At 43.7% G+C, this 15,269-nt stretch overlaps 1 protein-coding gene across 6 annotated transcripts in view; it reads left to right on the top strand.

Annotated features, from left to right (window-relative positions):
- Positions 1-15,269, top strand: part of KIF21B (kinesin family member 21B) — a 66,100-nt gene that overhangs the window by 27,175 nt on the left and 23,656 nt on the right. For 4 of the 6 annotated variants that reach the window (XM_028733920.2, XM_028733918.2, XM_028733923.2 and 1 more), the window contains exons 3-14: positions 1,768-1,950; positions 3,180-3,329; positions 7,288-7,422; positions 7,514-7,681; positions 8,603-8,718; positions 9,422-9,617; positions 10,405-10,594; positions 10,906-10,969; positions 12,513-12,734; positions 13,222-13,306; positions 14,455-14,569; positions 14,927-15,118. In XM_028733920.2, coding sequence (XP_028589753.2) covers positions 1,768-1,950; positions 3,180-3,329; positions 7,288-7,422; positions 7,514-7,681; positions 8,603-8,718; positions 9,422-9,617; positions 10,405-10,594; positions 10,906-10,969; positions 12,513-12,734; positions 13,222-13,306; positions 14,455-14,569; positions 14,927-15,118 — 1,816 coding nt within the window. The remainder of the gene's footprint in view (positions 1-1,767; positions 1,951-3,179; positions 3,330-7,287; positions 7,423-7,513; positions 7,682-8,602; positions 8,719-9,421; positions 9,618-10,404; positions 10,595-10,905; positions 10,970-12,512; positions 12,735-13,221; positions 13,307-14,454; positions 14,570-14,926; positions 15,119-15,269) is intronic. The other 2 variants (XM_028733924.2, XM_028733919.2) reach the window with 1 other exon arrangement.

Genomic DNA, 15,269 nt, shown 5'->3' with positions numbered 1-15,269 from the left:
CAAGTTGACGGACATTACTACCGCTTCTGGGTGCAATTTGCATAGTTAAACTATGCACTATATGAAGAAGTACAGTACGATCATACGTTGTGTGGGGGTCACGTTCCAGAGATGGCACGTACATGCAAAGATGTGTGTACTTGAACTGCCCCTGCAGAGCTTCCTTACCTTTCTGAGAAGGCTTTACCCCCTCCCCTTCCAAACAAGCCAAAGACCTTAAAAACTCTGCACTGGGGAAACCTGATGCAGAAAGAGCTTTTAAAGTCTCTACCTTGTGTGCATTTAATTTGCACAATTTCAGCTGGCAGGACTTCAGCCATGCAAGATTGAAAATGAAATGTCCTGCTGTCGAAGCCTCTTTCTTTCTTTCTTTCTTTCTTTCTTTCTTTCTTTCTTTCTTTCTTTGTCCTTCTTAATTTATTTAGTGCCCTTATATATCCCACCTTTCCTCCAAGGAGCTCAAGGTGTTGTACATGGTTCTCCCCACCTATTGTATCCTCACAACAACCCTGTGAGGTAGGTTAGGCAGAGAGACCGTGACTGCCCTAAAGTCGCCTAGTTAGCTTCATGGTCAAGTGGGGACCAGAACCCCAGTGTCCCAGGTCTTAGTCCAACACTATAACATATAGCATATTTTAGCCTGGGCATTATATTCTGCTTTTATATCATTTTTTCTATTGGATCATTTCCTTTTCTTCCATATCATATCTCATAGCCATTTCATATCACATTGTTCTTGTGTTTATCCCACTGTTGTTTCTCCCCACCCCTCCAACAATCATTGGCTGAGCCTTTGTTGGTTTGCACCCTTCTTCCAAGAGACAACACCTCAGGAGTGGCACTTTAGCTTCCCAAGAACCCTATGCGGTGGGTGAGGCTGGGAAACATTGGCTTGCTCAAGGCCACCCAGTGTGTTTCATAGCTATGTGAGGATCTGGAGCTAGGTTTCCCACGTCGTAGCCCATTGCCCTAGCCATTGCACCACACTGGCTTTCACCACCCCCTTGGGAAGGGTAGAAGAGAATTTGAAATGAACTAATTAGGTGTAAGAAGAGTGGCTTGTAAACAAAATAAAATAATTGCAAATTAGCATGGAATACAATGCTCAATTTAATTTTACACTGAGTTACCTGCCATGGTGATATTATTTCCCTCTGCTCTGCAATAGATGTACGTGGACTCTAAGCTGGCTGAATAACCAGGATAAGTATGGGGAATGGAGTGTCTGAACTGGAATTATAAAGTGCAATGAAGGGTTTGTAAAGATTCTGAGTTCTATTCAACTTAAGTTTTACACAGGTCCATTCATTTCGGTGGGTCTCCTCTAAGTAAAACTTGCTCAGGTACCTCCCTCTGTGTGGTGGGTTTAAGGAGCAGCAGAGTTGAGTAGTGGAGAGTCCCAGGGAATCATCTTCTTCTTCTTTGGTGATCACTTGTAGCCGAGTAAGATTGTCTTCCATAAACACGGTTTTAACAGTGACTGTGGAGGCTAATTCTAGATCCACACATCCTTCCACAGTGGGGACATAGTTTTCTGGGCAGGAGTCGATCATAGTGAGGGTTTGCCAAGTGTGCCTTCCTCTTAGCATGTTTCCCCCTTTAGTCCTGAGTTTGAGCATTTTCAAAGCCCATGACACCTTTGGTAAAGGCTGTTCTCCAGTTGGAGCACTCGCAGGCCAGTGTTTCCCAGTTGTTGGTGTTTACATTTTTTCACCACCTCACAGTGAAGCTGGGCTCTCATAAAGCATCTCTTCCGTTTACTTTTAGACAGGTGCAGGTAAGACGTACACCATGGGAACCGGCTTTGATGTGAACATTTCCGAAGATGAGAATGGCATAATTCCACGGGCCATTACCCACCTATTCTCTGGCATAGAGGAGCGCAAGCGGGCAGCGCAGGAACAGGGTGTGCCAGTACCCGAGTTTAAAGTCAGTGCACAGTTCTTGGAGGTAGGTGCCTTGGTGTCTGTAGGGAGATGGGAGTGTGAGAAGGAGGGCATAAGTTCACATACAGGTATGCCTGAGGCTACTGAATGAAGTGGGCTTCTTTAATTTCTTCTTTAATTTCTGCAGCAGTAAGTGCAGTGTGGGACGCGGGTGGCGCTGTGGGTAAAACCTCAGCGCCTAGGGCTTGCTGATCGCATGGTCAGCGGTTCGAATCCCCGCGGCGGGGTGAACTCCCGTCTTTCGGTCCCAGCTCCTGCCCACCTAGCAGTTCGAAAGCACCCCTAAGTGCAAGTAGATAAATAGGTACCGCTTTATAGTGGGAAGGTAAACGGCGTTTCCGTGTGCTGCGCTGGTGCTGGCTCACCAGAGCAGCGATGTCACGCTGGCCACGTGACCCGGAAGTGTCTCCAGACAGCGCTGGCCCCCGGCCTCTTAAGTGAGATGGGCGCACAACCCTAGAGTCAGACACGACTGGCCCGTACGGGCAGGGGTACCTTTAAGTGCAGTGTAGGGGCACAATATAATCTGGGTCTGGGTTAACATACAAATTACAGCATGGGGCATGCCTGTACATCCAACAGTAAGTGAAGGAGATTAAATTAGAATTTGCATTTGAATATGAGGGGGCATGATGCTCCTTCACTCAGGGGCAGAACTTGGCACGTGCTTCCTTTTATACCACCACTATGCTATCATGCACAGAAGACCCATTAAAGACGTCGCTTGACCTTGACAATGAGTAAACATTTTCATAGAGGAAATGCAGCTGATTCATGCATCAGTCAACAGATTGCAATAATGATGCAGACCTGCTTGCTTTGTTCTGTCAGGGGATGCAGCAGCCTCAGCCAACAAGATTTCATCTCTCTGGTAGGCTTGTCAGTGGTGAGAGGAGTGAAGAATTCCATGCAGCTTTTACATTTATTGCTCCAGACGATTATGAATCTCTAGTTCTTCCAGTTTTTCTTCCTGTTACTAGCCCTGTTCCCCATAAAATTGCTGTGATTCGAATTCCTGTTAGAAGAGAATTGCAGATTTGCTGTTGACTACAGAACCAACCTCTCATGCTGTAATCAACAGGGCCAATCCTTAGCTAAATGTCAAGCCCTGCTTTGATCTTCAAGGCACACTGCAAGCCCAAATACCCATTTCTATCATTTTGTACCTGTGGAGCCCTTCATGAATCAATGAACCTAGTATCAATTCCACCCCCCACCCATGTCTTTATTCAGCTGTATAACGAAGAGATCCTGGACCTCTTTGATAGCTCACGAGACCCTGATTGCCGCCACCGGAAGTCAAACATCAAAATCCATGAAGATACCAGTGGTGGGATCTACACCACAGGTGTCACATCACGTCTCATTGGCTCGCAGGACGAGGTACGTGACCAACTCCTCATACATTAGACCTCAGCTTTGTGTTTCATGTTAATTAGTAGCTACAATGTCTTGATTCCATGTTCAATGAAAGTCCTCTTTAGGCATTCCTGATTGTGGGATTCTAAGCATGTTCAGCCTGTTGGATGGAGCCAACAGGAACAGGGACATTGGGGGCAGGTTGGGTGGAGCCAGCAGAGACATTGGAGGCAGCGCTGGTGTGTGCAGCTCTACTAGCACTCAACTGTTTATGCCCTCGTGAGTTTTTTGAATGCCTGGAGAGGGCTTAAGATAACAGTCTCCACTTCAGCCATCATTATGCGTCTAATGTAAGTGAGTGGGTGTGTTGCAGTGGGTGTGCATGTGGTGCAAATCTTATGAGGTGGTTAAAGAGTTCTAAGCTGTAAGTGATCTTGAGTATGTGCTGCAAGAATAAGCCATGGCTGTTTTCCCATGGAAACATTATGAGATGAGAATTCCTTAGCTGTGTTTCAGGCTGCTGCTTAATTGTATCCTGATCTCACTGCAGATGCTACCAGTCTGCATGGCAGAACTCAGTTGTTTGCGTGCTTTATTTGGGTGGAGTCCATAACATAACCCACTTTTCAGCCATGAGTCAGCGCTCTAATTCTTATGCATTTTGCTTTTAATAATGCGGAATATCCTCCTTAAACTTTCTGGTGGTTTTTCCACATTTCTCCCCCTTGGTGGAAATGATGATCCCTTTTTTCTAGCTGCTATTCTATATGTTGGAATATAGAATATCCTATATATTGGAATATAGAATATGGCTGGGAGCATTATGAGTTTCACTAATATTTGTTATCACAGTGATCCTGGATAGTAGATAGTCTCTTTGTTCCTTTGCAGAGTCTGAGAGCTGCTAGAATTTATATGCAGGTCCTGCATCTATTTCCCCAGTTACGATTATTATTTTATGTAATGCGTAAAACTTCTTTTCCACCAGCAACGAAGATAGAGCCACCCCTTCCCACCTGCAAGACAATAGCAGTCAGGAAAGGGTTTTGTTTCACAGAAGTTCCCACTCTGGGAATTTATACTGCATGATGGCATAGATCTTTCTATAGTAAATAATATAGTTCCTGAATGTTAAGACGAAGCTCACACCATCACACACAACCTGCAAATACCGTATAAAATTCATTCACAATATAAAACAAATCAACTAATTCACAATCCATATTTGAAAATATCTATTCATGAGTGTGATTCTTCTGGAAGGCAATGAACAGCTGCCATTATTCTAGTGAATTTATCTGCATGAATCCTCACTTCTCTCATTTGAAAGATACTCATCACTTTCTCCATAACGGCTAGGGTCTGGTATCTTTTTAAACCACATTTAATCACTGGGAATTTCTGTATGTTTCCAGACATTTGCAATGAATAACCTAGCAACCATCAATAGATATGACAATGCTTTTCTTGAATATGAAATTTTAATATTCCAAGTCAGAATTCCTTTGGCCCTGAAAGGCAATACATAACTAGTAATTAAAGTCATTATATTTAATATCCCATACCAGAAATATTTAATTTTGAGCCAACTCAACCACATGGGTAAGAATGCTCCCCTTGAACCACAATTTTTCCAGCAGGAGCCCCAAGCACAAACAATACTTCCACCTCCCCAAAGACTAAGGAATATACACCATCTAGCAATCCATATAGAATGTGCCCCTCTCATAATTTTTTCCTTCACTGAGTTCTTGTATGTGTCTTTTTTCAGTTTGCAAACCTGATGGGCAGGCTTTTTCTGTGTGTCACTTTCTTTTTTAAATTGATGCATGTCGTTTTCAGAGACAATAATTTGTCTGAAAAGCAGGCTAAAAATATAGGAAATAATTTGCTTATGCAAATAGGACCAAAAAGCCCTTTTCAGAACTCTAACTATCACAATTCAATTGAACATTTAATTATTTCTTACAGTGAGAAATTAATATCTCTTCCCATAATTCGCTGTGAGTTTCTAGATATCATGGCCTTCATTTGATTCAGATGCACAGTTCATATATTGCCAGAGCTCTTAGGCAATCGTTTCAGAGTTTAGATAAGAGAGTGTCTTAATTACAAAGAAGCTGAAACACTGGCACTCTCCTTCTATTTTCCCTTTTGGCGCTTGGTCTTCATGTGCAGTGAAACTACTGTCCTGCCCAATACCTTAAAACTCACCAAGGCAATTTCTGCAGTATTGAAAAATGCCTCATTTTGGTAGTTGAAAGTCTTTAAGAAGAGTGTGGCATGGAGAGATATAGATGATCACATTTGTATTTCATTCCAGACCTTTAAGAAAATGGTTCTCTTTCTATTAGTTCATGGAGTCCTTAGCCATACAGGGTGTCTGTAATAAAGACCCCTGAAAGGGATGTAAAGACGTTTCTGTTCAAACTGCCCTTTCTGTATCTCCCCACCCTTTTGAGAAGAGGGTCTGTTGTTGAGTGGTACAGCACCCTTCATTCAGAAGATCCCAAATTCAATCCCTGACATCTCCAGGTAGGGCTGGGAGAGACCCCGGTCTAAAATCCCGAAGATCTTCTGCCAGTCAGTACTGAGCTAGAGGGACCCAAGGGTTTGTCTCAGTTCAGTATGTTACATATGAAGCTTTCTTGTGCTATCATCTGAATCTGACAAATGTCGTCATTTAATTTAATAGGTACCATATTTTTCATTCTATAAGACGCACCAGACCATAAGATGCACCTAGTTTTTGGAGGAGGAAAACAAGGAACAAAATATTCTGAGTCTCAGAAGCCAGAACAACAAGAGGGATCACTGCGCAGCGAAAGCAGCGATCCCTCTTGCTGTTCTGGCTTCTGGGATAGCTGCGCAGCATGCATTCGCTCCATAAGACGCACAGACATTTCCCCTTACTTTTTAGGAGAGAAAAAGTGAGTCTTATAGAGCAAAAAATACGGTAATCCCAGATCTCCATTCTTAGGTGTCTTATTTGGCATGCGCTTTAAACTGCTAGTGCATTTGTTGGACAAGCTTAATTTTATATAATGTTGACTGGATTTCTTTTCAATTATAAACAACTAAGACAGACAAATTTATTATGGGATAAGCATCTGTGGACATTTGCCTGAAGTAGAATCTTCAATAGGAGTGTGTGTGTGTGTGTGCGTGTGTGCGTGTGCACATGGATTGCAACCACACCATAGACTTAAAATACATTTTAAGAATTCCTCCAGATAATACTGGAAACTGTAGTTTACCCTCCACAGAGCTGTGGTTCATGTGCTTGAAATGCCTGAGCCTAAGCAGTGGAGGGGTTTGTGTGTCAGACATATTACTTATACATAAATATTTATATTGTTGTGTATGTTCCTTTGTGTGTTCTTGCATATTTATAAGAAGAAACAGACAAAATCAGTATCTCACTATCTCTGTCATTGACATATTGACAGTGAAATAGGAAGCAATTAGAAGCATTAGAAAACAGGCACCACAGTCATGACTTTATCAAAGAAAGCCAGTCTTTCCAAGAAATCTTGTAAGTTCAGATAAATTTGCAAATCTTGTCTCGCCAGGTTTTCTGTCGCTGTATAATTTAGTTTATAAAAGTGATCCAATGGTAATAATTAACACCTCCTCAACAAAGTACTAAATTGTATTTGGAGCTAGGAGTGTGTACGATTTTGAGCTGAGAAAAATCCAGAGGAGACAGAGTTGAACAACCCTACCAACCTGGCCGCCTCGTCACTCTCCCTTCCGGCCCTGTCAGGAGAAAGAGACACACGACTGCATGTCAGATCTAGCTGGATCCTGATTGTTATAGTCCTGTAGGGGGTTGACTTTCGCAAGAGCTAATGATGAAATAGTGTCCAGCAGGAAGCTGTACGCCTGTTCAAGCAAGGTTGAAAAATGATTCCGTTTGCTTTTGTGTGTGCATGTTGGTAGAAAGCGCAACCACCATCCCTAATCTCTTCTGTCCCTGCAGCTGATTCAGTGCCTGAAGCAGGGAGCTCTCTCTCGAACCACAGCCAGCACCCAGATGAATGTCCAGAGCTCTCGCTCCCATGCCATCTTCACCATCTACCTTTGCCAAATGCGCGTCTGCTCCCCTGTACACTTGGTAAGGACGTGTGAAGGGGAGGACAGGGGTGGAGCAGTTGCAGAATCCATTACAACTCGGGAAATGATTCTGGGATGTGTTCCGATTGCAGGTGAATGGAGACTCCAACAGTCTCCTGGAGGGATCCCAGCCTTCTAGTGAATATGAGACACGAACAGCCAAATTCCACTTTGTTGACCTGGCTGGCTCAGAGAGGTTGAAGCGGACTGGTGCAACTGGCGAGAGAGCCAAGGAAGGGATCTCCATCAACTGTGGTTTGGTATGGCCTTTATCATACAAATGGGTCAGCATTGGATACGACAACAAGTGCCAGGTCCTGTACTATTTTGCCTGGCAAACCAAGTATTGTCCAGCACCTTTGTTACTGTTTTGGAGTTTGCACAAGCCATGGCTTGGTCTAGGCATGTAAGAGCTTTTTGTTGTAGCATGCAGGCTTCATGGAATGGGATATGCCAGAGGTCGGCAAGGTTTACCTTGTCTGGGCCAGTTCACTCCAGCGGAGATCCTTCCATGGTCCAGAGCGCACGCACACTGAAGCGAGTCCCCGCACTGTGTTGCGCTGGTTTAGCGCAGTGCACAGGGACTTGATGAGCAGGCGGCCTAGTTCGAGGGCGGCCCGTGGGCCAGTTAAACAACCCCTGGGGGCCACTTGTGGCTCTTGGGCCTTAGGTTGCTGACCCCATGGATACGCCATGAAATCTATGTTGTTTTTGGTGGGCAAGTCTCTGTCCATGAAGCCACTGAAAATTTAAGAGACAGGGAATTGTGGAAATGGAACTATAGTATAGTCTGAAAGTGACAGTGACATTTGCAAGCTTGTATAATACAGGTATAATATAGGTGCTTGTATCTTTTTAAAAATGAGTTGAGATTCTCTAGGGTTGGTTGGATGGATGCTTCTGTGAAAGCCAGATTCTGTAGACTAAGGTTCAGTCATGGTGATATAGCAACAAAGTTTATGTGGTTTATATGGTTCATCCCTGTAATGGAAAAGTCATGGTGTCTACCAGTATAAGCTTCAGCCCAGTAAGTGGGGGTGGGGGGCTGATTTGTGATCTCAAAAAGGGAATAACTGCTTGAAGCTGCATTGACTTTTCTATGAGGAATGTATGGTGCCAGAATAAAGGCACAAGGGAAAGTGTCCATCTCTTATTCGCCGACTTGTCCTTTTTCTTGATAGCTAGCACTGGGAAACGTCATCAGCGCCCTTGGGGACCAGAGCAAGAGAGCCTTGCATGTGCCCTACCGAGATTCAAAGCTGACTCGGCTCCTCCAAGATTCCCTTGGTGGCAACAGGTAATAGAAAGAGGCACTAGAACAGCTGTTTGTAGCTTTTGCAGGGTTACTGGCATTGGGGGTTGCAGGTGAGGAGGCTGTCTGGATTGTGTGTTATAATTAATGCTGCCTGGCCATGGGAGCCCTTAATGAGAGGTCCCAAGGCAAGGCCACAGCAGATGTGCCAAGGAACGTATTTTAAACACATCCCGGGCCTCATTTCTTCCTGGGTTCCAAATGTGATTATTGGCTTTTGCAGAATAGATGCTTACATAATATGCCTAAGCTGTTTTTGATCCAGAATTCTGGCAACTGTACCTCCTAACATGGGATCACTGTAATCTCTTCTTTCCCCCTCTTTTCTAGTCTGTTTCCTTTTACAGCCGCCCTTCTCTCCCCCCCCCCCCAATTTCCTTCATGTTCTTTGTCTGTCTTATCATGGCCTTTTGGATTTGGGAACTCCTGCTTTCTGTTTGGCAGACTATTTGGTAATTTGCCCAAGGCAAGTGGGGGGGGGCAAGCTTGTTCAGAACTCTTGTCTGAACTCTGATTCACCATTCAACAAATTGGAGCCCTCTGCAGCTGGTTGGTTTGAGCTGCCAGACTGCCAGCATTGGAAATGGCTTGACCTCTGCACTGCTACTCTCCCTGGGAAGTAGCTGATGTGGCAGGGAGACTAGCAGCCCTCCTGTGCTTGACCTTATTTGTTCTCCCACCTTTGTAGCCAAACCATAATGATTGCCTGTGTGAGCCCTTCTGATCGGGATTTTATGGAGACCCTGAATACCCTTAAGTATGCCAACAGAGCTCGCAACATCAAGAACAAAGTGGTGGTGAACCAGGATAAGACGAGCCAGCAGATCAGTGCCCTGCGAGCTGAAATTGCTCGCCTTCAGATGGAGCTCATGGAGTACAAGGCGGTAAGGAAATGTCAGGAGCATTTTGCATTGAGTGGCACAACTTCAGACTTGAAGTCCCTTGTCCCTAGTGGTGGTTTTCTCTCTCCCCCTCTCTTTAGGAATGTTGCACACCCAGTTAAATTCCCCTGGAGAAAATATCTCAATGCCATATTTGGCCTACTCCCTTTTTTTATTTGAAAAGTTCTAATTCTGCAGATGATTTGCTATAGATGAACATTGACAGGTCTCTTTAAGCTTTAGTTTCTCCATCTTCAAAATAGGGATGATAGCAACCTACTTTGGAGAGAGCAAACCCAGTATATAGTGCACCGCTGAAATTTGAGAGCCCAAAGTCCACCATTGCATGATTTTGCCACAAGCTGTTGCTTGTGGTGCACTTTTATTGGTGGTCTTTTAATCTCTTTTTAAAAAGTTCAGGTGATAGATTTTACTGTCTTTTAAAATGCAATGCTCTACTTTGAGAAGCCCCAATGATCAAAGACTGGCATATAAACATAAATATAAATCTTTTATGCAACTCTTTTAAGAGCTGGTTTGATAAACATGGCAGTCACTGAACTATTTCTGCAGGAAGGTGGATTATAAAATACTTGAAAAGTACCCCAACTTCAGAGCCTTCCTGTATGTGCAAGACTGCCATTACACGCAGAAGGCTTGAGATGACTGACGTATACTGTGATTATTATGCCCCTTAATTGGGATGCGCACAGGGCGACTGTCTTCCACCCCAGTCCATGTTCTCTCCAGCCCTTTCTACTGGTGTTTTCATTCATTTCTGTCTCCAAAGGGTAAGCGTGTCATTGGAGAGGATGGCTCTGAAGGCTATAGTGACCTGTTCCAGGAGAATGCCATGCTGCAGAAGGAGAACACCACTTTGCGTATGCGTGTGAAGGCCATGCAAGAAGCTATTGATGCCATCAATGTCCGTGTCACACACTTAATGAGCCAAGAAGCCAACTTGATTCTTGCCAAGGCAGGTGAGGCTGAGAGGGGCAACTGGTTGGGGTCTTGAGACCATTTCATTAGACAGCATACAAATGGCACTACATATTCTTTAAAGTCAAAAGAGAAAAATTGCGTTTACAGATTTCAGGGTTGGTTTTATGAAGGACCGAACTGTGCATGATGTTAGCCATATGTTCAGTGAAGCATGCTTAGCCTGGCTGCTTTTGTTTTCCGTAGCAATTGGGCTTCTCTGATTTCTTTGGGCTCTTGCTTGCTCTTGTCTAGCTTTCTCCATTATTGTTTAGAATTTAATTTCTGTGTCTTTGCGTCATTGTTCTCCCAGGTGATGGCAACGAGGCTATTGGTGCTCTGATTCAGAACTACATCCGGGAAATAGAGGAGCTCAGGTAAGATGGAGTGGTCCTCTGGATTCCCCCACCCACTTTTATTTTTTTTGCAAGTGGCCATACCTTCTTGAAAGAGAAAAATATCTAACTTCTAAACTGGTGGCTATTCAAGTAGCTCTAAGCCAGTACTTTCACCCCTGTGGCTTCTTGCCCTTTGTGTACTGTAATCTTCAAATGATGAGCACTTTAGGATCAGAAACAACCCTTTGCAAATAATAAGAGAACCCATACAAGTGATGCTGACACAAAACCCCACACATACACTAAGGAAAAGAATAGAAGCATTGCCCACCCCACCCCACTCACGATCCCCTCTTGTCCTCTTTCCCCCTCTTTTCTTCCCAACCTAATACTGCTTGCAACACTAATGTCTCACAACAAATGAAACTGATCTGTAGAAAACACAACTTTAAAAAAGAGACAATGCACGTATTTTTGTAAAGTAAGAAATCGTTAATAATAATAAAAAAGTAAGAACCCTTTGATATAAGAGACTTGTGGTACTTATAAATTCACCTGTGCCCTCCCAGGGTATGGGCATTGTAAACAAAGGTGACTAAAATAACCTCTTTGTCTGCAGTGGTGGCTTTCACAGCCACACAAAGGCAATAAAGTTGAGAGCAGCAGTTGCAGGTCCCACATGCACATAAACTTGCAGCAGTATGCCACAGATGCAGGAACAAACAGCTGAAGCTGCCACAAGTACACAAGCATGCAGCAGCATGAGCCCCCTGCTGGCCAGGCATGCGATAGGAGGGATACAGGGATGCAGGTAGCCAAGCATGGAGCTGGGGGGATAGAAGCAGATGCAAGTAATATGGTAGTCGAATATTCTGCTTCAGAATGTCAAAGAATCATAGTAGTAGCATGACTTCCTTGATTTTCTGATGTTCTGACTAACAGAATTTCAGGATATTAAAATTTGCATTTGATAAGTACAAATGGCTCCAGTTGACAGTGTCACTCCATGATCTTCCCAGCACCTTGCACTTGGGCTTCATTTTTTTACTGGAGATGTCAAGAGTTGAATTTTGGGTCTTCTTCATTGCAAAGCATGTGTTCTACCGCAGAGCAATGGCCCCTTCCCTTTATCCGAGATAACTGCTTTGTAGACATCATGAGGAAGGAGTGTGTGTCCCCCAGCACTCCATCTTCTTTCCCCCCTCACATCAAGAATTATCATAACTAGAAGGTTTCTCAGCCCCCCCCCCACTCCCCCGAATGTTTCCCCCCTCAGATTTTCTTTTCTGCTGAGTCAAGAGATTAAACATTATACTGCCTTTTGGGCCCTGCTCATTCCTGTTAATGAAACTGTGTGCTGTCAAGAGTTAAGAGCTGAGCATCCTCCCTTATGGTCTTTTTGAGTCCCTTACTCAATTGCATCTCAATGAGGGCATCAGATGGACTTGTATCCATGTGATTCTGGGCCAGCAGATACTCTCCTCCCCACAGTTCCCATAGGAATCTGTCTCTGTCTTCATGTCAGGACTTCAGTATATAATGGACACTATGAGGTGACTGCTATCTCTTGTCTTCTTTGTAGGACAAAGCTCTTGGAGAGCGAAGCTATGAATGAATCACTGCGTCGCGGTCTATCACGAGTTTCCTCTAGGCTTCCTTATTCCCTGGGCTTATCTTCATCTCCTGGGCTGGGAGCTTCAAATAGCCCTGTCTCCTCTGTGCAAGCTGAGGCCTCAGAAGTCATCCAGTGGGCCAAGCAAGATATAGAACGGTTGAAGAAGGAGACTAAGCTGCGAAGGAAAAGGTAAAATGGGTTCCTCTGTCTTGCATCTGCTCAGGACCCTTCTACTCTAGTTAGGCTGCTGGGCCTTCAGAACTTTTTAGAAGTATCAAAATATATTTGTTTTCCATCATTCTCACTCTATGAGACTCCTGTAATGCAGCTCTCATGATCTACAATACAACACCATTTTCTGTGTTGAGCTTTGATTTTCCCTTCTGTATTGCAAGGATGGTAAATACTTGCTGTCTTGCAGAAAGCTTTGTGAGAGTGACTGCAGGCAAAGAGCTTAGCCAAAAAGCACAGAAGAGGCAAATGATTGTGTTTCCAATGGAAATGTCCCCTTCCCATTAGTTATGCATATGAAATGTTTTGTTTTGATTTGTTGTAATTAGAGTGGTGTTTGTTTTCTTAGCTGCCCTGACGGCCTGTTTTTGTGACTCTGCAATCTGGAATAAAAATGAATGATTTAGAAACAGATGTTCATGTAAAACTGCCTTCTTTTCTGCAGCCCAGAGAAAGAAGGGTTTAAGAAGAGGTTGAGGATGCAGCAGGGAAATGAGGTGGATGAGACAGATGAGAATGAGGTGGAAGAGGTAAGAGATCTTGCCCTTCTCTTGCATACAACTTCTGTGTTCTTTTGAGCAATTATTAAGGGTGCCAAACTTACTGCTGGCCTTTGGTGGCATCAGGATGAGTCCTGTGGCAATTTTTCAGCATAATGAGAAACTGGCCGTAAAGGACATCTCAAGTGCTATTCCCTTCAGCCAGATTTAACATCTGCTTCAAACGTTTCCTGACCTCAGCAATTGCCATACTAATTCCTTAGGCTCCTGAGTCTCAATAAAATATCTCCTTGCCATCTCCTCTGAGAAATGCAAGCTTCTCTTTAATCCAACGCCCTTGGATAAATGGAGCAGAATAGGCTGACAAATAGGTGTGTTTTTTAAGTAGGTGAAGTATGTCTTGCTTTTCTGTCTCAAAACACGAATGTCTCTGTGGGATGCCATTGGATTCTTAAAAGCCTGGGGCTGTGCACATTACAAAATGGAAGCATTCTTTGATTTAAATAAAGTTAAATAAATTGGTTAAAACTGACACATTTGTTTATTTTTGGAGGAAATAACAGTGCACTGCTAAAGGCATAATTTTGACTGTGCACAGTCTTTACATTATTTCTGCACTGATTCTTGTTTTGGAGGCAGGGGGTTGTTATATTGATATATTTAAGATGAACATTTGGGAATGCAGTAAGCCCACTGTGTACACTGGGATTACATTCTAGGGTCCTTGCTTTGAAGAGCAGAGTTGAAAGACAAAGGCTTGGAAGTTAGTAGGATGAATGGCCAGGAAAAATACATCATGGTTTGATTGAGTTGTTGGTGATGTGTGTTAGATCTTCTTTGCCTTCACTTCCCAACATCCGGCTTGATTTCTGAATCCATGTCCAGGACAATGGTAAACGCTGATCTTCTAGTGTTTTGCTAATTCGTCAACTAGAAGAACAGAAGGTTGGATTCATGAAAGGAAGTATGAACTGTAAGAAGTAACATTGCCATGGTGCCTGTGTTCCTAAGCAGTGAAAATGCATTGAATTAAGGATTGCCATAGGAACAAATTAGCGAACCAAGGAAAGCAGATTGCCATATGCAACCAAAAGTTGGGCAGGGTTGGAACTGCAATTCCTTGGAACAAGCTGCATCACCACTCCCCTTTTTCTCATCACTGTACCTTCTATTTTCAGGAGGAACGGGATGAGAGTGGCTGTGAGGAAGAAGGCGGCCAGGAGGAGGAGGAGGAAGATGATTCGGGAAGTGAAGAAAGCCTGGTGGATTCTGACTCGGATGTTGAAGAAAAGGGTAAGCTACTGCAGCAAGTGTTGAAAGGCTGATGACTCTTAGTGCAGTCTCTAGGTGAATACAACACACACAGTCTTCAGGATATTTGGAGGGGGTGGTCTTTAATTCATTTGGGTTTGAAATGTTGAATCCACAGCCCCCATCCTTTCCACCTGGAACTACTGTTGTAATCCTTTTAATAGCACAAAAAACATGCCTGTACATATGCTAGGCTTTTTCTCTTAGCATTCAGTTCCATAAAAGGGATACAACTTATTCTAGTCTTTAGTGGAGGTTGTAATAAGTTTAGATGCCACTATCTTCAAGATGGTGAAGGGTTTTTTGTTTTTTTTGTGTGTGTATGTGTGTCTTATCTAGCAGCAAATTTCCAAGCTGATCTGGCTGACCTGACCTGTGAGATTGAGATCAAACAGAAGCTAATAGATGAGCTGGAGAACAGCCAGCGGCGCCTGCAAACTCTGAAGCACCAGTATGAGGAGAAGCTGATTCTACTGCAGAACAAGATCCGTGACACACAGCAAGAGAGGGACAGGGTCCTGCAAAACCTGAGTAAGGGCATGCCGCTGGGGTGAAATTGGATTTTGACAGTTCGAACAGCATCTGTTTGCTGATAATGAAAGATTTTGCATTTGGATTCTCAACCGAGGCTGTGATACAAGGGTGGAAAGATTGCTTAAGCAACATTTCTACCCATACACTT

This window comes from Podarcis muralis, chromosome 5 (genome assembly GCF_964188315.1).
Source record: "Podarcis muralis chromosome 5, rPodMur119.hap1.1, whole genome shotgun sequence".
Classification (NCBI taxonomy): Eukaryota; Metazoa; Chordata; class Lepidosauria; order Squamata; family Lacertidae; genus Podarcis; species Podarcis muralis.
The sequence above is the reverse complement of the archived record's forward strand: the minus strand, read 5'-3'. Positions and strand labels throughout refer to the sequence as shown.